Raw genomic sequence first — 21655 nt, 5'->3', positions numbered from 1 at the left:
AATTTGAAACTTTGTTGGAATTCACCTCTAAGTCATTGTACTATGATCCAGTTCCAAGCTACATATAAAGTTGCCTCAGAGCTTTTCATTAAATGGTTCGTTAATCTGAAATCTATTGCTATTTTTAATATGTTTGAAAATGGCTTTCTGATGATTTTTGTGAAGTTGAATTGACTGAGGAAGGAACCAAATGTAATTTGTCACCAATCTGACCCAGTGAACATGATATTGTCTCATCTTCAACTCTCTGACTCTCATTAAGTGGGACTCAATATCACAATTAATTTAGCTACAAAGGAAGGAGAATTGTTTCGGCACCTTTCTCAACCTGAAATCTTCATCTGTCTGCAGATATCCTGAGAGTTTATGAATTTGATGTATGATTTATAATTGTTATTAACGGTATCTCACAGATTGGAGGATAAGAAGAATATATCTCAGATTGCCAATTCTATTTCGTATGACATCTTCATCTTCGCATTCTGGAAGTATCTCTGATTTCCTGCACTCACCCCACAACTCAATGGAGAAGAACCATTAATAAATATATACAATGTTTTTGAATATTACATGAATGTCATAATGTGTAGGACTTGGTATTTACTCATTTTGAATATATAGTTTTTTCCACAGAATTCTGCTGATCTCATTTTCTCTCACAATTGAAGTGAGCTATGTGGCTTGGTGTGTATTGAGCAGAGGAGACTATCAATTTCCTTCTGAAGGAAAATTGCTGATAGTACCTTTTTAAAACAGTGTTATAGAGTCATAGAATCAGAGAGATGTACAGTGCGGAAACAGACCCTTCGGTCCAACTCATCCATGCCGACAAGATATCCATTTGCCAGCACTTGGCCCATATCCCTCTAAACCCTTCCTATTCATATACCCATCCAGATGTCATTTCAATGTTGCAATTGTACCAGCCTCCACCACTCCCTCTGGCAGCTCATTCCATATACGCACCACCCTCTGCATGAAAAGGTTGTCCCTTAGGTCCCTTTTATATCTTTTCCCTCTCGCCTTAAACCTATGCCCTATAATTTTGGACTCCTCCACCCCAGGGAAAAGACTTTGCTGTTTATCCTGTCCATAGTCCTCATGATTTTATAAACCTCTATAAGGTCACCCCTCAGCCTTCGATGCTTCTGGGAAAACAAATCCAGCCTATTTGGCCTCCCAATCGCTCAAATCCTCCAACCCTGGCAGCATCCTTGTAAATCTTTTTGAACCCTTTCAAGTTTCACAACATCCTTCTGATAGGAAGGAAGGAGATCAGAATTGCATGTAATATTCCAAAAGTGGCCTAACCAACGTCCTGTACTGCCGCAACATGACCTCCCAACTGCTGTACTCAGTGCTCTGACCAATAACGGAAAGCATACCAAACGTCGGCATCACTATCTTATCAACCTGCGAATCTACTTTCAAGGAGCTATGAACCAGCACTCCAAGGTCTCTTTGTTTAGCAACAGTCCCTAGGACCTCAACATTAAGTGTCTAAGTCTTGCTAAGATTTGCTTTCCCAAAATGCAGCACCTCGCATTTATCTGAATTAAACTCCATCTGCGACTCCTCAGCCCGTTGGCCCATTTGATCAAGATTCTGTTGTAATCTGATGTAACCTCCTTCACTGTCCACTAAACCTCCAATGTTGGTGTCATCTGTAAACTTACTAACTGTACCTCTATGTTCATATCCAAATCATGTATATAAATGATGAAAAGTAGTGGACCCATCACCAATCCTTGAGGCATTCCAGTGGTCACAGGCCTCCAGTCTGAAAAAAAATCCTCCACCACTACCCTCTGCCTTCTACCTTTGAGTCAGTTCTGTATCCAAATGGCTAGTTCTCCCTGTTTTCTGTGAGACCTAACCTTGCTAATCAGTCTACCATGGGGAACCTTGTTGAATACCTTACTGAAGTTTATATAGATCATGTCAACCACTCTGCCCTCATCAATCCTCTTTGTTATTTTTTCAAAAAGCTCAATCACTGTTGATAAATGAATAAAATATCTATCTTTTCCATTTAACTTTGATACAAGTTACAGGAACTATGCTGAGCCCTCTGAGGATATGTTTGGGATATTTCAGTCCAATTATTTGACGTATTTAAAAGCCTTAATTTTCATATTCAGATGTTCATTCGATTTTATGATTTTTTTTGGAACTGATAAACCTTTCTAGCCATATTTATAGTACTACTTTCCTTACTTGCTGATCTTTGTCTTTGAGAACTTTTTATTCTCTTGTAGGACGTGGGTGTCACTGGCTCGCCAGCATTTATTACTTGTCCGTGTTGCTGTTGAGAAGGTGGTGGTGAGCTGTAGTCCCTCTGTTGTAGATAGACCCACAATGTCTTTAGGGAGGGAATTCCAGGACTTTGATCCAACAACAGTGAAGAATATATTTCCAAGTTCGGATGGTGAGTGGCTTGGAGGGGGATTTGCAGCTAGTGGCAGATCACAATTATCTGCTGCCCTTCCCTTTCTGAATGGAAGTGGTCATAGGCTTGGAAGGTACTGTCTAAAGGACTTTAGTGAAGTTCTGCAGTGCATTTTGTAGGTAGTACACACCTCCTACTGCGTGTCAATGGTGGAAGGCATGAAGGTTTGTGGATGTGGTGCCAATCAAGTGGCCTGCTTTGTCCTAGATGGTATGAAACTACTTTGGTGTTGTTGAAGCTGTACTCATCAGAGCAAGTTTGGACTATTCCATCTGACTTGTGACTTGTATATGGTGGACAGGCTTTGGGGAGTCAGGAGATGCGTTACTTGCTGCAGTATTCCAAGCATCTGCCCTGCCCTTGTTGCTGCTGTATTTATATGGTAAGTCCAGTTGAGCTTCTGATGAATGCTAACCCCCAGGATGATAGTGGGGGATTCAGTGATGGTAACTCCATTGAATTCAAGGAGCAGTGGTTAAATTGTCTCTTTATTGGAAGTGGTCATTACTTAGTATTTCTGTGCCATGAGTCTACTTAGTATTTTTCAGCCCAAGCCTGGATATTGTCCAAATCTTGTTACATTTGAACATATACTGCATCAGTATCTGAGGAGTCTTGAATGGTGCTGAATGTTATACAGTTCCACTTCTGACCTTATGTTGGAGTGAAAGCCATCGATGAAGGAGCTGAATATGGTTGGGCACAGGACAGTACTTTGAGGAACTCCTGCAGCGATGTCCTGAAGCTGATATGACTGACGACCACAATCGTCCTCCAATGTGCCAGGTGTGACTTGTAGGTATTTAGAGGAAGAGTTCAAACTGTTAAAGCTTCCCAAAGCTATTCCTTTAGATGCTGCCAAGCTTGATCATGAATTTGCATTTCTATGTTTAAATTCTCCCATTCTGACCCATGCGTTCTCTATGAAGAAAGCTATAATCTTCGATAGTACTATCTCCAACTTTTCTGCTGCCACATATATTTATATCCTGAATTGTCAAAAACATTACCCTTAATTCTATTTGAGAATACGTAATGCAGAAAGTTGCACACTCCGGTAGTCACTTGTCTCTGCATTGAGTAACAAGACTCACCATAACAGGAAGTACTTGTGTATATTTAATTAACCTTGCTATCAGATCAATGTCAGCTAATGGATATGGGTGTGCTTTTATTGAGTCACCATCTATGCAGAAATAAGATCAATAGGCATCTATTTGACACCTTTGATGTAATAAAATATCCAACATATGTAATTGGCCTGAAATTGACACAATTCCCACGGAGGCAATGTTAATATTTATGATTAAATAATCAGTAAAAGGTAGGTTTTATGGGGCATTTTAAAAACAGAGCTTGAGGGTAGAATTCTGTGCCTTAGAACTTTGACAACTGCAGGCATTACTAATAAGGGAGCAACCCTGGGAATGGGAGATGCACAAGAGGCTGATGGGGAAGGATGGCAGTGAACATGTTTTGTTAGTGAAGATTTATGCTTCTTGTTGGTACGTTGCTAGTGTTAAGAGTTTTTTTTCTATCCTTTACCACTACTTTTAATTTTCCATAGAAATATTATTCTGTTCCTTTGCTACCATCCTTGTTCTGTTACCAATTTTGCAGAACTGAGTAATTTCAATACTTGTTGTTCCCTTTGGAGAAGCTTTGTTGCTTTTCCTTCCTGTCTGGAAGTGAATAGGCACTGACAATATAGGGAACTGAATGTGTGCAGCTGCTTCCTCCCTTTCCCAAATGCAATCTGTTCAAAATCTGTTATATATCATAAAGCACACATGGTCTCCATGAATGATATGGCTTGGCTTTTCAGATACACTAACAAGATGCAACATTGAATCAAACTTTATGAAAATAAAATATCTCACCAAATTTTCAAATATAAAATACAGTAATTCTTCAAAGATTGCATTTAGTTTAAAGAAAATTGGATCTTGTTATGAAAATACGAACTGTAAAACCCAATAATGTTGTGAAATGCATTGTTTGTGAGAGATATCCAAATTACCACACCTTCAAATAGAACATGAATCATTTATTTGCCCCGAAGTCAACACAAAAAGGTTTTTAGTGTACGATTGAAATTTAAGGGTAACTGATTCGATCTTTATGGAATGTTTTCTTTTCAAGAGAATCTTCAAAGAAATTAAATTGGTATAATGTTCTTCAAGGGAGGTGAAGGGGGTTGTGGAGATAAAAAATGATTAAAGTCGAGCAGCTGTAGCACATATTGGTCGCTGAAGAAATGTTTGCATTTGGACTGACTGGGACTGCCTGCCTGACTACAAGAAAGCCAGTGGAAACAATGTGCCTGTTCAGCTGTCAACCAAACTTTTGCTATTACTGTTCAGTCCACTGTTTCAATCCTAAAGGTTGCACTCAGGGTTGCTAAGAAAGTATTAATTTTATATATAGATCGGTATAAACAGTTACCACCTCACAACTGCTAGACACCATAGCCAATTATTCTTTGTGCTTTGTTTTGGATTGTGATTGAACCACAGGCTGCTTGATGCTTTTATTTCAAGTAGTTTGTGTCTTCCATCTAAACACTTTTAATGACAATACAGTATCAGAAATTAAATGGCTTTCAAGCTATAGCCTGCAAGCAGATTTGAAACATCTATGTATTTCCTGTGATTATATGGGCAAACCCAGCTGTTATCAGATGTGAAATTTATGAACAGGATATTGTGTGTTCTCTTGGGAGTTGAAAAAGGAGGTAACTGCAGTACTGCATACAAATAAGGTATTTTCAATTCTTAAACTGGGTTGGTAAAGGTGACTGTTTTGTGCTGAGGAATAGCAATACCTTGAGGATTATTGAACAGAAGTTCAAGTTGGCATTTCTTTAATCCACAAAAAATACTTCAGGCTTGTATATTCAGTTCATTCTTCTATATGTTGTACTATTCAGTTGATTTATTGTGAAGCAAATGATACAGGAAGTGGCAACAATTATTTTTGCAATTCATTTTCTGCCAGAATTATGTTGAGTTTAAAATCACATGTAATCTTCCAGAAAGAACAAAAATAATGCATATTTCTTCTGTGGAGTTGTTCTCTGTGTAGGTAAACTTTTGAAGAATAATTCTGGAAAATTTTTTTTACAAACAAAAGACACCATTTAATCAAGTGTGAGCTGAAATGTAATAGCCCATTTATTTGGGTTTATACTATTTTGTTGACACACATAACAAAAGGTCAAGATCAGTGTAAATAAAACAATTTCAGGGATAATGACAGCTTTTGAAATTGAAGGAGCTGATTAACTTGCACTCTTACTTGAAGAGCATATACCTTTCTATGTGTTAAATAATGACACTTCTTCCGGTATGTAATATAAAACGACACTTTATTCTGCATAGTCTTGATTTATGTTTTTCATAGAACCCTTTTAACATTAGATTAGTAGTATGATTATTGCTGAGATTATAACAAGCTGTTTTGGCAAATTTGTCATTACTGCCAATTATGAAACATTACAATCAGTACAAGAAGACCTTCCCACCAGTTAATGTATTGGGTAGCTGAGACATTAATTCGCCTGAGTATTTCTGTGGGTGGAAAATCACTACTCTTCATTCCTAGAAGAATTGAGCTCCGTTATAATGGTAGCACATCCATTAGGAGAAATAATTTATATAGGACCATGCAGTTAATTAAAGTAATCTATGGGTAAGAAAAAGTACCATTACAAATTGCATATCTTTGTGCCAAAAATTTTTGGGAAAAGTGGTTTAGAAAAATGAATGCAGTACAAAGAGGATTATCCTAGGTAGGAGTGCAATTAGTAAAATTCTTATTGAGCGAATGACTGTGCTATTACAGGTCTATTTTCTTAAAAGTATCATGATTACACAGGCCATGATGTAATAGTGCCAGTCGAGTTTATGAATCAAGATATGAAAAAGGAGGTAAAGTTCTTATACTTGCAGTTTCTAATATGTACATGATTTTAAAAGATCATCACTTTAATTACAATAGAATTGTTTTGTTAACTTTTCATTTGGTATTTGCTTATTCAGAGTGGAATGCCACCCTACAAACATAGTGATGGAGTCCAGTGTGAAGTCGTGCTGAAACATAAGATTCACAACCCATTTTGTTTACATAGGAGTTTCTATCCATCCATATTGTTTCACCGCGTCTTTTTCATTGGTCTTCTCTTCATTGCTGTCTATGAAGGTTGAGGAATAGTGGAAATAGCTTCAAATATATTAATAGCTAAACACAGATAGAGAGCTCACATGTCCATAATAGTATTGTATATTTTAAAAAAAATATTCTTGAATATCAACCCTTGTTTTAAATAATTCATTGCTATATATCTTTATTTACACATCCTTGTAAATGGAAGGTCCACAACTAAGAGACCAAGTAGTATCTTCCTTCCAAAACTCTGGTGTTGTTTCCTTAGAGCCAGTATCTGAGAGAGAATGAGACAAAAAAAAAGTTGGAGAGCCTTATATTTGATTTTCTCTATCTCCCTTGAGAAAATAACAATCTTAGGTACTCCGTTGGGTTTGAGAATGACTTATTTCAAATCCAGTTCATTATTTTTCTGAAATGGCTGGTAAGTCCAAAATGCAATCTTCAGACTGCCATATGGAGAGCACATGGTGCTTGAATGGTTGGATAGATAGGTTGTTCGGAGATTTGTGCAGGAAGTAGTAGGTTGTTTTGACAGGTGATAAGTGAAACTATCTGAAAAAGGTATAATCTTTGTTAAACATGTCTGTTAAAACAGTACAGTGGAGCCTTTTCACATTCTGATATGTACTTCAATGTTAAATCAAGTCTAACAAATTTTCCCAACTAAATTAGCTGTGTCAATTAAGCTAAAGTACAAAATATTGAATACTGAGTATAGAAAGCTCAACCAGAAGACGGAGATGATGATTTTTCCTTTCCAGTCAAGTATTCTATAGCAGAGACTGCTACAGTTCATTATATTTGGCAGAGTTGGACTTCTGGGGGAAGAACAGTCTAATATAGATGCAGACACGATTTTATTTTTGGTGGTAACAAAATTATATCCATCACACTGCCACTAAAGTAACAATCTTTAACGCATCTCAAATAGTAAAAGTGATCAGAACCATTGACTTTACCTGTTATGCCAGGGGCTCCCAAACCACTGGTCGTGATCCTCAATGGTGACACATCTGGAGTTGTAATCAGTCCCTTCCCTGAGGCAACAGTAACAGCTGAGAGAGTCGATTGCTCAGCCTATAAGCCTGCACCCATTGAATCAACATCATCATGTAGCAAGGAAAGACAGTGAGCTTGAAACACTCTTTGAACATCAGAAATAACCTTTGCGATAAGTTTGAATAGAACTGGGATGTTTCTGTGCTGGTTGGTGCAAGCAGAGAGCAGTATGTGAAACACAGTGTGAAGGAAAAGGGAGGGAGAGGAGCTGGTGAATGTGTCTGGGAGGGAATTTTGGAAGAGAGGCTGAGTGAATTTGTGATGGAGGGGGATATGAAGAATGGAAAAAAGGGAATAGTGTATAGTTGCAGGGCAGGAAATCTGAGAAATGGGGCAAGTATGTGTATGATAGAGAGAAAGAGGGGATAGACTCTTTTCGGGGAATATGGCAGAGCTTGCCTGAAATCTACGTGGCTACATAAACCATTTTAAGAGTATTTTTAAAACTCAGATTTTCAATTTATATGATGTGTTATTGCTCACTATTTTTCAAATTCACTCATGGGACATGGGTGTCTCTGGCTGACCAGTATTTATTGCTTTTAAGAAGGTGGTTGTGAGCTAGCTTCTTGAACCACTGCTCTTCATGTACTGTAGAGTGAGCCACAATGCACGTAGGGAAGATTTTGACCCAGCAACAGTGAAGAAAGAGTGATACATTTCCAAGTCAGGATGGTGAATGCCTTGGAGGGGAACTTGCAGGTGGTGGTATTCGCATGTGTCTGCTGCCCTTGTCCTTCTAGATGGAAGTGGCTGTGGGTTTGGAAGGTGCTATTTAAGGATCTTAATAAACAGAGTATTATAATAATAATAATCTGAATGTTATTATACTGGTGTCTGGATTATGCTGATTATAAATGGTTAAAATGGGGTCCCATTGGAAAATAGTTTGTGAGGCAGTGTCACATGCAATCATTTCCATTTGGTTGCATCTGTGCTGGGTTGTGTAGACCAGACTTCAAAATATCAACTAAATTGTCCAGAATTTCAAAAAAGAACAGTGTTATACGAAAGGAGTATTACTTCAATAAAATGCCACAAGTATTCTTATTGTATACTATTATATATTCAGCAAATCTATGTGGCCACATCAAAGAAAAGGGGGTCAGACACCAGGCTACAATAGGCAGCAATGATTCTTTGCCCCTTCTCATCTTGGGTACAGAATCATTGCATCTACCCTGTACAGATTAGACCTAGTCTTGTAACAACCTCTAATTCGTACAATATGCAATTGTATGATGTGTTATCTGATGAGGATTGTGTATAATGCTGTCTCATGAGGATCAGCCATTTATTGCATTCTGTCATTTTCAATTATAGTTACTTTCTGTTGAAAAAGTAGATAAAAATAATGTAACCTAGGAACACACCAGAATGGAATCCCAATTTGATTCCCATTAATTTCCTTTATCTTTCATTTCCCACATGAGTTTGATAAGATGTCCTATCATGAATCTCTGCATTCAATGTTGAAACATTGTTGGATACTTCATTGGAAGTGGCTATCCAAACATTCAAAAGCTTGCCCAATCATTGTCAGATTTCTATTGACTGTGGGTAATCACTGCAGCTGAACTTTGGTCCTCTCCTCTCCTCTCCTCCCTTACCATTTAATTGTAGCAGTGATCACCATGACTAGGAGCAAAACTGACCTAATTTTCTTAACCGACCAAAGTGGTACTGAAGTTATTTGTCAGTTAGCTCAATGCCTGTTGATTGCCTTGCTGATGTTCATCGCTTTGATCCAGCGGTCTGTACATAAATGTAACTCGTTCTGACTGTCTTCTTCAAAAGAACATTGTATCCCAACTGGACAACCAAGAATATCTCTAAATTTAATGATAAATGAAGTGATATACATTCAAGAAAAGTGCATGCAAAAACTATTCTGATGATTTAACCTGTGCAACTATATATTCACATCAGAAAGATTTGAAAGAGAGAGATTGCTTTTTGATCCTTCCCTGTTTGTGCTTTTTTTCAGATCACGTCTAATGCCGAGGTTGAAAGAATCGCGTTCTCACGAGTCTTTGCTCAGTCCTAGTAGTGCTGTGGAGGCATTGGATCTCAGTATGGAGGAAGAAGTCATGATTAAATCTGTTCACAGTAGTATCCTGGGACAAGATTACTGTTTCGAGGTAAGCAGAGAAGCACCAAAAATCAGTGTTTTCATTAACTAGTCATCAGGTAATTTTTCTGATTTGCACACCCATAACTTGGTTCAACAATTCATTTGATAAACTAAATAATAAAACTCAGAACTTTCAATATCAAAGAACATCAGTGTTTCAGAGTGAAACTGTAAAGAAACAGTTTCTGAGCCACATTGGAAACATTAGAAGAGTGGATTGAAAGGTTGATTTTTAAATTGGCCTTTGAATCTACAAATCTAAGCAGATTGCTGAAGTGCTTTGGGCAGAGTGAAACTCTGGTGTCTGAAGGCCTGTCACAAAGACTGGGGCAATGTACAACTTGCTGGAATTGGGAGAAAATGTATAGAAGGCCAAATTCTAAAGGATCTCATAAGACTGAAGAGATTATGAAAGGATTTAAAGATGAAGTCAAGGCGTATATTAGTGTCACAGTCTCAGTCTCAGTATTTTCTACTCAGTAATAGGCCTCATTTTTTAAACGTGGTTAAATTGCACTCCTCCCTTCACAAGTGGTGCTAAGTAGAGGATGTCTTTTTAATAATGCTAAGCTGTTTCATAAATTTCAAAACTCCAGTTCAGAGTTTTCACATGAATTAAAGTTGTCCACTACTACTGCAAATGAATGTTAAATATTCAGAAGGCAGAGATCTTCTTATACAATCTTAATGATCTATTGTGGAACACCAAGCATTGCAGCAAAGTTATCAGGTGTAATTTTGCACCACTGATTTCTCAGTTTTGAACTTCACACATATGAAGTAGCAATCCTACAGTCAATGAAGTTGACATCCAACCTTATTCAAAGGGACGTTATCGCAGAAGACTGATTTCCAACTAATACTCATTGCTTAATCTCTGTAAGTTTTTATTGCAGCTGTACAAAGAGATTTGTTAATTTACCTTTCACAAGGCTGAAATGTTTTTATTTTTATCTGCCTTTTATAAATAATGTTTTTTGAGCTTACTTAGAATACTAAGAATATAAAGCTTTTTGCAGCTCTTATGCCAGACAGAAATTACTGTCGCCATTGTTAACACTTGGAAATTCAGTGGTTTAATGCCTCTGCTATTCCTGAAGGCTTTTAAATGTACTATTCCATCAAAATATCATCAGAGGAAATATGACAGCATTTTAAGCATTCATCCACTGATTTAAATAACAGTAACTTGTAAGTTTACATCTGGTGATGTAAGAAATCTACATATGGAAGTTCTTTTAGTTTTTAATAGTGATTAATCTAGGGTATACTTGTGTGAGAGCCTATTGGAAGTGCGGTTTTGGACAATTTGGAGTTTTTGAAGATTGGAGCTTCTAAGGGAATTGTTGGAGAATTTGAGTCTGGACAGTTTGTCATGGGTAGGTGATGCAATTTAAAGGTCAGCTCAGGGTTAAATAGGGAAAAAAGCAAAAGCATGGTTGACAAAATTGGCAATAGACGAACCAAGCCAGGATAGAGTCAAGCCATGTTACAAAGTTGGAAATGTGCACTTTTAATTTAGGAGATACAATTAGTTGTCTGAAACTCATCAAGGGTCAGAAATGATACCAAAGTTAATTGTTTGATTCAATTTCAGGTAATTGCCAGGAACAGGAATGGAGGCAGTATTGTCTAGGAAGTTGTAGCAGGGAACAAAGACAGTGGCTTTGGTCCATACAGTATTTACTTGGAAGAATTTATTATGAGACCATAATTTGTAGAAGCAGAAATTAGGTCATTTAGCCCTCAAGTCTGCTCTGCCATTCAATCATGACTGATAGGTTTTTCAAACCCACTTTCCAGCTTTCTCCCCATAACCTTTGATCCCCTTGGCAATCAAGAATATATCTAACTCTGTTTTAAATACGTTTAATGACCTATCCTCCACAGCCTTCACTACTCTCTGGTTCAAGAAGTTTCTCATTGTCTCCATTCTAAAGGATCTTCCCTTTCCTCTAAGGCTGCACCTTCAGATCCTCATCTCTCCTGTCAATGGAAGCATTTTCCCAATATCCACTCTGTCCAGGCCGTTCAGTAGTCGGTTCTGAGGAAGGGTGACTCGACCCGAAATGTTTAATCAAATTTCTTTCCACACATACTGCTAGACCTGCTAGACCTTTTCCAGCAACTTCTGTTTTTGTCTCTAATTTACAGGATAAACATTCTTTTGATTTTTATTAAGGGATATCTTACCTTTGTAAGAGTCACATTAGAAGCCATTTTTGACTTTGATATGAGCTGTCCGATACTGAGGTGGGGAAGACACCAGATTGGAATGATGCAAGTATAGAGTTCAAGAGAAGATGGGCACAGTCATAGAGTTGTACAGTATGGAAACAGACTCCAAAGGAGGTGACATGTACAAAAGCAGGAAAGGATGATTTGAAGTTGGGTGATAGTGTGGAGAGGGTTCAAATTTTTTTTTCTCAGGAAGTCAGTCATTGTATACCTCGGTACTGGCACCCAACTGCATACCCTTTTTCATGTTGCAAGACAAAACAAACTGGTGAAATTTTTTTCATATTTTATCTGTGTTTCTTATGGTCTTACGCATGTGGGAAAAATAATAATCTTTTGTATGTGTTCATAGACAGTTGGTGGAAAGAAGAATTTCTGTCAATACAGTAAGACAATTTAAGTAGTAAATAATATTGAATATGTATGTTTAGCGGTTGCATTTCTCATGCATACTATATTACATTTACAAAATCTACACTTGAATGTAACCCATAATTCTAGTGATTTATCAATTCATGTAAATATTTAATATATCTTAAGCATATTACAATTTTCCTCAGACCTGTTCCAGCTGCCTAATTGCATATTCAAAAAACATTTTCTCTGCTACATTTATGTGTTTCCAGATGCTGGAGATTAGACTCGAGAGTGTCATGCTGGAAAAACAGCAGGTCAGGCAGCATCTGAGGGGCAGGAGAATCAACGTTTCGAGCATAAGCCCTTCATCAGGAATGAGGCTTCATTTCTGATGAAACGCTTGTGCCTGAAATGTCGATTCTCCTTCTCCCCAGATGCTGCCTGACCTGCTATGCTTTTCCACCACCACACTCTCGACACAGAATCATATAATAGACTTAACATCAATACAAAGGAATTTTTAATTTATGGGTCTTGTGCTTGAAGGGTCAGACATATAATTTGCACTAGATCTGGAGCACTTCTTTAGATGCACCATATTCTAGGTTTTGCAAGATTGATTGATGTACATATTCCCAATTCAAAAAACTTTAGGTCTGTTACTGTGAATTATTGAAGTGTTGTTTTCCAAATACTCCCTCAGGAGTACCTCAGGCATGATACTCTGATTCTTATTAGAAAGGCCAAGGTTTAATCACTATGTAACTTGAAATTTAAGCACATTGAAAGCCCAAAGATCATGAAGCGGAGATTCCTTATTCCACAGGCAGCAGGGCTTTACAAAGCAGAAGTGTGCTGGGCCCATAACCCAGAGGTCGATGGATTGAAACCATCTTCTGCTATGGACGGCACGGTGGCTCAGTGGTTAGCCCTGCTGCCTCAGCGCCAGGGACCCAGGTTTAATTCTAGCCTCGGGCAACTGTCTGTGCGGAGTTTGCACATTCTCCCCGTGCCTGTGTGGGTTTCCTCCCACAGTCCGAAGATGTGCAGGTTAGGTTAATTGGCCATGCTAAATAGCCTGTAGCACTAAGTGCATTAGTCAGTGGTGAATGTAGGGGAATGGATCTGGGTGGGTTGCTCTTCAGAGGATCGGTGTGAACTTGTTGGGCCGGAGGGCCTGTTTCCACACTGTAGGGAATCTGATCATCATGAAGAAAAATTAGGATTCGAACATCTGGTTGTGTAAACCCTTTAACTGTCTGATCTTTTTCCCCAGCAGGTTACCCTCCCCAAAGATCCTTAAGAGGATCTTTTGACTGCCCCAGCTACCCTGCTTGGAGCATCTCCTTACTTTGACATTTGTTGCTGGACTTCCTGGTGCAACTGCTCCAGCTGCCCTGTTCAATGACCTTTCTCACCAATATCACTTGGAAGTTGCTTTACACACTTCCCTGTTTGAGAAATGCTGTCCTACATGTGGCTCACAATGACTGTTTGATAAGCAGGTTTGGTGTGCCATGGCAACTAGAATGTGATCATGGCAACTGATAACGGTTGGGCTGATATACAGCATTTGCATTTGCTCGAGAGAAATTTCTCAGCCTCTCATCCTTCATGGCACCTTTCAAAAGATCCAGTCTCTGTGGCATATCACCCATTTTGGGGTCTAGGTCAGTCAGTTTTCCCTGAACAGGCCATTAGCAGCACCTACTTCTTCAGTTTTTGCCTCTGGGAAGGGTCTGCTTGTATGTTTTCCAGGGTGAGAGTAGGCTTTCCCACACTGGATACACCCCTTGGATTCATGACACTCGCAGGCCACTTCACAATCCTTGACTGCTGTCTGACACCACTCAAGCCAACTCAGAGTGGAGTCATATCGCATAGAAACAGGCTGTTTGCTCCACAATGTCTATGTCAGCTAACCAGCAACAGACTACACTAGTTCCATTTGCCTGCACTTGGTCCATAGCCTATTGTGCCCTGCCATTTTAAATGCTCATCCAGATGCTTCTTAAATGTTACAAGAGTACCTGCCTCCACCACCCTCTTAGGCAGTTCCATATTTCTACCACCCTCTGGGTGACTTTCATTTTCCTCAGAAATCCTCCAAACCATTTACTTCTCTCTGTGAACTTATGCCTTTGGGTCTTGGACATACCTGCTGTGGGGAAAAGAATCTCTCTATCTCCCCTGTTTACGCTTCTCATAATTTTATATATCTCAATTAGAACCCCCCTTAGCCTCTTCTGCTCCAAGAGAAACAAATCCAACCTGTCCAATTTCTCCTTATAACTGAGACTTTTTATTGCAGGCAACATCCGATTGAATCTCCTCTGCATCCTCTCCAGTGCAGTCACATCCTTCAGATAGTATGGTGACCAGAACTACACACAATATTCCATCAAGACCTAACCATGTTTTATAAAGTTGTAACAAATCTTCTTTGCTCCTATATTCTAAGTCCTGGCTGATGAAAGCAGGCATCCCATGTACCTTCTTTACCATCCTAGCTACCTATGCTGACACCTTCAGGGATCTGTGAATTAAGGCCCCTTTGTTCCTCAGTACTCCCAAGGGACCTATCATTCATTGTGTATATCCTTCACTTATTAGACCCCTAAAAATGCATCACTGTGGATCTTGTTCTCAACGTTGTGCCTATGAAACCAATACGGAACACTGAAACAGACAAACTAGTCTTGTACTAATCCTCTGGCAAGAGTTGAAGGTTTTTGAACATGGGATAGAATAGCCTGCCTGAACTTGAAAATGTTTGAGAGTTCTATCACTACTGGATAAAATCCATTGCAAAGATGTCTATATGTTTCTTGATGACCAGTGATTCCAGTTGAACATGTGTTGCTGGTTAAAGCACAGCAGGTAAAAAATGAGGTCTGCAGATGCTGGAGATCACAGTTTTTGACCAGTGATTCCATGCTGGGGAACTTGCTTCCCTGCTTCATCATCCATTAAGGCTGATGCCATTGAATAACTTCACCTCCAAGGGTACAGTGACCAGGTCCTTCACATTGCTTGTGCTCAAAACCTGTCCAGTAGTTGCGTCGCTTACTGTTGTCCCCAAATTCCTTGTCAGCAGCTCAAAGATCCACAGCAGATGTTACTGAAAATCTGTATCTCTTCCCAATATTCCCCAATGGGCTTTCCCACAGAGATATTTCATCATGAACGCAGCCTACTCATTTACGTTGAGGTCCTTGCATGTCATAACTAGCTTTGGGTCCTAAATCCATCTTTCAAACATTGGATCATTGAGTGTTTCCAGTCTTTCCTCAAGTATATCCAACTTTGTACTCATTAACAATTAGGCATATTGTTTCCATCGTTCATAGTATCAAGAAAATACATCAGTGGAGCCTCTACCCTAGTTTGGCCTAAAGTTTCAATTTCTTGTGCTGATGCCTGGGTTTTAACTAATACCAGTGTGGTTTAGCTTCCTTTGTGAAACATGCTGCTTTCAGTTCTTCTAGCATCAACTCCATCTTGGCTAAGCATCTGTCAACTTCATCTACCACACTTCTATGCTGTGGAATCCTGCTGATTATGCCAGAAATGTACCATGCAGTTTTAACACATGGCCAGCTGAAAGGTCATGAAGTCGGATTATTTATTCCATTGACATCCAGCCAATACAAACATGAAGGAAAATGTAAGATTCTACAAGGAACACGCAAGGAAACAGTATGTGCTGGATTCAAGCCTGTGGTTTACATCTGGTTGACAAAATCCTGTGTCTGTCTGAGCCTTCCCCCCACCCCCCACCCCCACCCCTCCCCCCCCATCTAGCCTCTTTCCCCAAGACATCTCTAGCGGGTCCATTCGACTCCCCTATCTGTCCTGATCAGTGTCCTCCATTCCTTCTGATGCTAGAGGTTCAGTTAAACCAAGTTTTTACTGTCTGTCAGCAAGAGTAGTGGTTTAGACTAATGGCCTAACACGTTTGAATGGTAGCTGGAGAATTTAAATTAAGTTAATTAAACAATTCTGGAATTATAAAGCTCATCACAGTACTGGTGACCATGTTGTAAAAATGCAGCTGGTTCACTAATGTCCTTTATGAAGGAAATCTGCTTTCATTTTCCAGTCTGGCATTTGTGTGATTCCAGATCCTCATCAATTTGGTTGACTCTGAACTGCTTTCTGAAATGGCCTTACGAAGACCCTCATTTGTATTAAAGAAGGTGACTCACCATTATTTTCTCAAGGCAATTAGGCATGAGTAATAAATTATGGCCTTCGTAGTTCACTACATTCCATCAATAAATGTAAAATAAAATCAAGAGGCCCAATTCTTATTTGCAAAATGGGGCCTCTCCTCCATAATTTCAATAAGCTACGTGCATCCATTGAACCCTGCCAGGCAACTCCCAGAAATAAGCTAGAGCTTATTAAAAATAATGCTCATTCAAGTTGGTAATTGTTAGGGTCTATTCGTTTATTGCTAATCATACAATATTGCAGTACAATTCATCAGAAAATCAGAACTTCTCAAGGTGAGTATTGAATGAAGAATTGTATATGTGTACAAAATAAGTAATTAAGTTCACTAATACTTGCTAATATTGCAATCCTCTGAAATTAGTCCACTTTTTAAGCACACTCATTTTTTGAGAAAAACATGTAGAGTACCCTGAGGGCAGACCTTAATTTCTTGCTTACACACTGTTGTTCAGTCCGGATTATGTCTGTCAGACTATTTTAGTGCTCAGTTGACTATGGTAATACTTTGTAACATTCTGTATGTATTAATAAGCATCCCAGGTCACCCATGTTATTACTTCCATGTTATGGGAGTGGGTTAATTGTATTCTAAGGGTCTACGCTTCAACCAAATCTTCTGCTGCATTTGTGTTATTGAGGTCAGTATGGATGTTTAAAAGAAAAACTTAAGATCTCCAGACCATAGAATAACTGAAGCAAAACTATCAGTCTCCTCAAACAATGGTTTGTAGCACCTATACAGTTTCATAGTTCAGAGGATGACAAGAATGGACTTTGCCTTGGTGCCATTCCTGCTTTGATGATGTGGCACTTTGGACGCAAAAGACCTATTTTTCATTATTTTGAACATGTTCTATGTGGAGTTGTTAAATTCAAATATATTAACTGATTCACGTTGCATTATTTATTGTAATTCTAACTTGTCAATGCTTTGAAGATTACACTACCTCCATTTTTAAATAACGTTTTGCAGTAATTTTATGAAACTGCAGATCATTCAAATAAAATTCCATGCAGTTCAAATTTCATATTTGTAACTTAATACGAAGACTGAGTCACTAATCAGCAACACCAACTATTTGATTGCAGCATGACATCAAAGGATTTGTTTTCAAATAAAAACTCCCTCTATTTTTGAAATCTAATTAATGCTTTTGTTGTCATTGTGAAATGACACCCTTGTTGTTGAAATGTATCCATGTAACCAAAGTGACAGTTGTCTTATTGAGCAAAATGCGACACACTCAACCTGGGCAGTTTTTTGTGAAATTGTTAAATATCTTCCAAGAATAACAACTTTGCCCAAGTTGAAATTATTCATCTATAAGTATATTTTTTGATTTCTGACATCTCCGGTAAACCTGAGTTTGTCCTTGCCCAAAATGTGCATGCGCCCTATCAGAACAAGAATTCCTCAGGAGGAAGAGGAACGTACACTATTTACTTCCTTAGCAAAGTAATTCTACAACCAGATCTCCTCAATTCTGTTATTGATGTCACTCTCAAATGAGATCTCATAACTTAGTTACTGAATGAACTTGAATTCCTTTTGATTTATATGACAAAAAGGTATGGGCAGCTGATTGCCTATGTGTTTCACATTAGATGAAAACATTTTAATATTTTATAATGGAAGCCGACTGACAGATTATGTGGAAAACAAATTGAATTAAAATTATACTGAGAAATTAATTTATCATTAATGCAGGTGACAACTTCAACAGGCAGCAAATGCTTCTCATGTCGTTCAGTAGCAGAAAGGGATAAGTGGATGGAAAATCTACGCCGTGCAGTACAGCCAAATAAGGTAAAAAGAAAACTGACTACAAGGTTCAAAGGTATTGTTGCTTGCCTTATAAATGAAAACGAAATGGTGCAGATGCTAGAAACTGGAAATACAAACATGAAGTGCTAGAGAAACTCATCAGATCTGACTATATCTAAGGGAAGAAAGAAAATTAATGGTTGAAGTTCAATATGTCTCTTCTTCTTTGTGGGCGGCACGGTGGCACAGTGGTTAGCACTGCTGCCTCACAGCGCCAGAGACCCGGGTGCAATTCCCGCCTCAGGCGACTGACTGTGTGGAGTTTGCACGTTCTCCCCGTGTCTGTGTGGATTTCCTCCGGGTGCTCCGGTTTCCTCCCACAGTCCAAAGATGTGCGGGTTAGGTAAATTGGCCATGCTAAATTGCCTGTAGTGTTCGGTAAGGGGTAAATGTAGGAGTATGGGTGGGTTGCGCTTCGGCGGGTCGGTGTGGACTTGTTGGGCCTGTTTCCACACTGTAAGTAATCTAATCTAATCTAAAAAAACTGAAGAGAAAGTTAGAGAAGTGATGGATCTATGCCCATTTATATAAAACTCATCATTTGTTTAACTTTCTATAGTCCAAAAGAACAGTCATTTTTGGACTTGCTGTGCTAACTATGTTTCTCTTTCCAGAGATGCTATTAGACGCGAGTTTCTCCACAACTTTCACTTTTTATTGCCACCTTATAAAGTTCAATTTTGAGTATCAATTTGCAATTTTTCTTTTAATTGAGCTTTACACAGAGCAGTGTTTCAGACTTTCATAAAACTATCAAATGGATTTCCATGGAAGTTCCAGAAATGAATTTCTATAGTCTGTGACTCAGTTTAGTTGCCCTTTTGAACTAAGATATGGTACACCCTATTTGCCTGTATGCTGTCCTGCTTTGTGACCATATTACTTCTCAATCCATGAAGCCTTGGAGATCTTCTGTGAATGTGAATATTGCCATTATAATAATTAAATCGTTGCATCTACAAGCAAAACACAGTTACCACAAAACATTTTTAAAAATCCATCATTTTAGACCTTCCACTTTAGTTCAGATGGTTGTAGAGTGACTAACAGCTGAGAGAAGCTGTACATGTTCTTGTACAGTTGGTTCTGATATAGCACGATAGTTCCATTCTTGTGCGATCGCATGTTATAAGATAATCGCGCAATAGCCACACCATTTAAACCCTAATGGGGCCGGAATCGTGTTATAGCCAATAGGTAGGGAAAGTTCTCATGCTACAAATAATAGTCTAAATTCTTCAATCCTGTTAAAGCCAATTTGTATTGAAGAAACACATGTTATAGCAGAACCAACTGTTGTCTGGTGACTAACATTTCATATTAGCCTGAATTCTGCATCAATTAGTGACTTTGAAACTGTCAATGTTAATCATTATTACCTTATACAACTGATGCTGCTTCTGGAGTCCACATGTGCAGTTATATGTGTAAATCCTGAGGTTGCTATCCATGATCATCTTATTCTTCATAAGATGTTGAGATTCCATGCAGAATGTAATTGTTTGGATGTCATTGAATCAACAAAAATTTCACAGTCATGCTTTTAAATATTTTAATCAACCTGTTGAGAGATATTATGACACACTTCTAAAGCAAGGGGATGCAAACCCAGGTCTCCTGATTCAGAGATAAGGTTGCTACCACTAGACCCCCTCCCAGATGTAGATATTTTCTAACCAACCTAATCAGAGATGTGTGATAATATCTGTAGAGCAGGTGGAACTTGAACCTGGGTTTCCTGCCTCAGAGGTTACAGCAGCACCACAGGAGTTCTCAACATACCTTTTGTTATGCTTTTAGGCTTTCTGTGCCAATCCTTGTAAATGTTATCCCTTGTTAACTACATATCTGGGTTTTAATGCCATGCTAAGTTTAAAGTTGTTGCTAACAGCCTCACAAATTTCATAAAGTTTGGTATAATCTTTTTTTTTGCTTTTGTACTCAAAACCTCTACTTTTGAAGCCCACGATCCCATATACTTTGATAGTTATTCTCTCAGTATGTCCTTACACCTTCTATTCACATGAAGCTCCCAAGTTCCTCTATCCCAAGACACTACTTAGATCTTGGGCATTAGGTCAGATTGCTTCTCCCTCTGGTTAGATGCATCATTTCACACATTTCATATTAAATTTCATGTCCTGTTCAGTAATTAGAAAGTAGCTTTGTGCTAGTAGACGGATACAAAACACTGGTGGTGTGAATTATGGCGCAATATTTTCAGCCCCAGCGGAGCCTGGGATCAGAGCCAGGTGAGAACTAAAATATAGTCATGGTTCCTCCTTTTTGCCTCTGGGCTATTCTTAAGGAGATTGTGGGGGTACTGGTGGAGGTGGAGAGGGTGCCATTGGTGGCAGGGCTACCCACCCGAATGCATCAGGTATCCCATCCAGCTCCCTGAGCTCATGACCTCCAGGTTCCTGCAAGTGGCGAAGCCAAGTTCGGTGTTTGGAGGCAGTCTCCAATTAGGAGAGATTTTCTGTTCATGTAAGCTGCGGTGGCCTGACTGCAGAAACCATTTTTAAATTTGGATTTGGAAAAGCTGAAGTGAGGGAGCCTCCATCTTGAAGTGTCCTCCAAATGACTTACTTAACCTTTACTGCTGCTTCAGTCAAGCTGGAAGGCCTCTTATTGGCCCTTACACTTTGAGAGAAAAGATGGCAAACAGTGCAGGCTAATAAAAGTCTGTTTCCTTGTAAACCATAGTGAGTGACTGTTTCGCCTGACCACTTGGTAAAGGTCCCAAGCTATTTCTCCCATGCAGATAGGAAAATCATGCATGGTTCCACTCGTGATGGTTTCAGTACACTCCAGCATCAATTTAGAAACTGACTGCTGAATAAGAAAGTAATGTATTTAATAAAAGCAAATATATGCAAACCTTGGAAATTTGAAACAAACATAAACAAGGGTGTTTATTGGCTTTCCTCTTACTGACTTATGTTGGTGTTCTTGCTTTGATGTAGGTCTAAACAGATTCATGTCAGGACAAAAGCAGTGAATTGACTATTCTGTTAAATGGATTAAGTTCAAACAAACACATAATCAGCCCTGCAAAGCATGAGTCACACAACCAGTCATTAGTTGAGAGGATCAAGTCACCTTGCATCTGACATTAATCTATTTAGCTATATATATAGCTTTGGATTTTAACATTGTTTTAGTTTTATAAAATAAGCAGATGACA

At 38.7% G+C, this 21655-nt stretch overlaps 1 protein-coding gene across 4 annotated transcripts in view; it reads left to right on the top strand.

Moving 5' to 3' along the window:
• The window catches only part of dab2ipb (DAB2 interacting protein b), a 358016-nt gene that overhangs the window by 239304 nt on the left and 97057 nt on the right, over positions 1 to 21655 (top strand). For all 4 annotated transcript variants that reach the window (XM_060841451.1, XM_060841453.1, XM_060841454.1 and 1 more), the window contains 2 exons: positions 9663 to 9816; positions 18352 to 18450. In XM_060841451.1, coding sequence (XP_060697434.1) covers positions 9663 to 9816; positions 18352 to 18450 — 253 coding nt within the window. The remainder of the gene's footprint in view (positions 1 to 9662; positions 9817 to 18351; positions 18451 to 21655) is intronic.

This window comes from Hemiscyllium ocellatum, chromosome 21, assembly GCF_020745735.1.
Source record: "Hemiscyllium ocellatum isolate sHemOce1 chromosome 21, sHemOce1.pat.X.cur, whole genome shotgun sequence".
Lineage (NCBI taxonomy): Eukaryota > Metazoa > Chordata > Chondrichthyes > Orectolobiformes > Hemiscylliidae > Hemiscyllium > Hemiscyllium ocellatum.
This window is presented reverse-complemented; position numbering and strand designations above follow the sequence as displayed.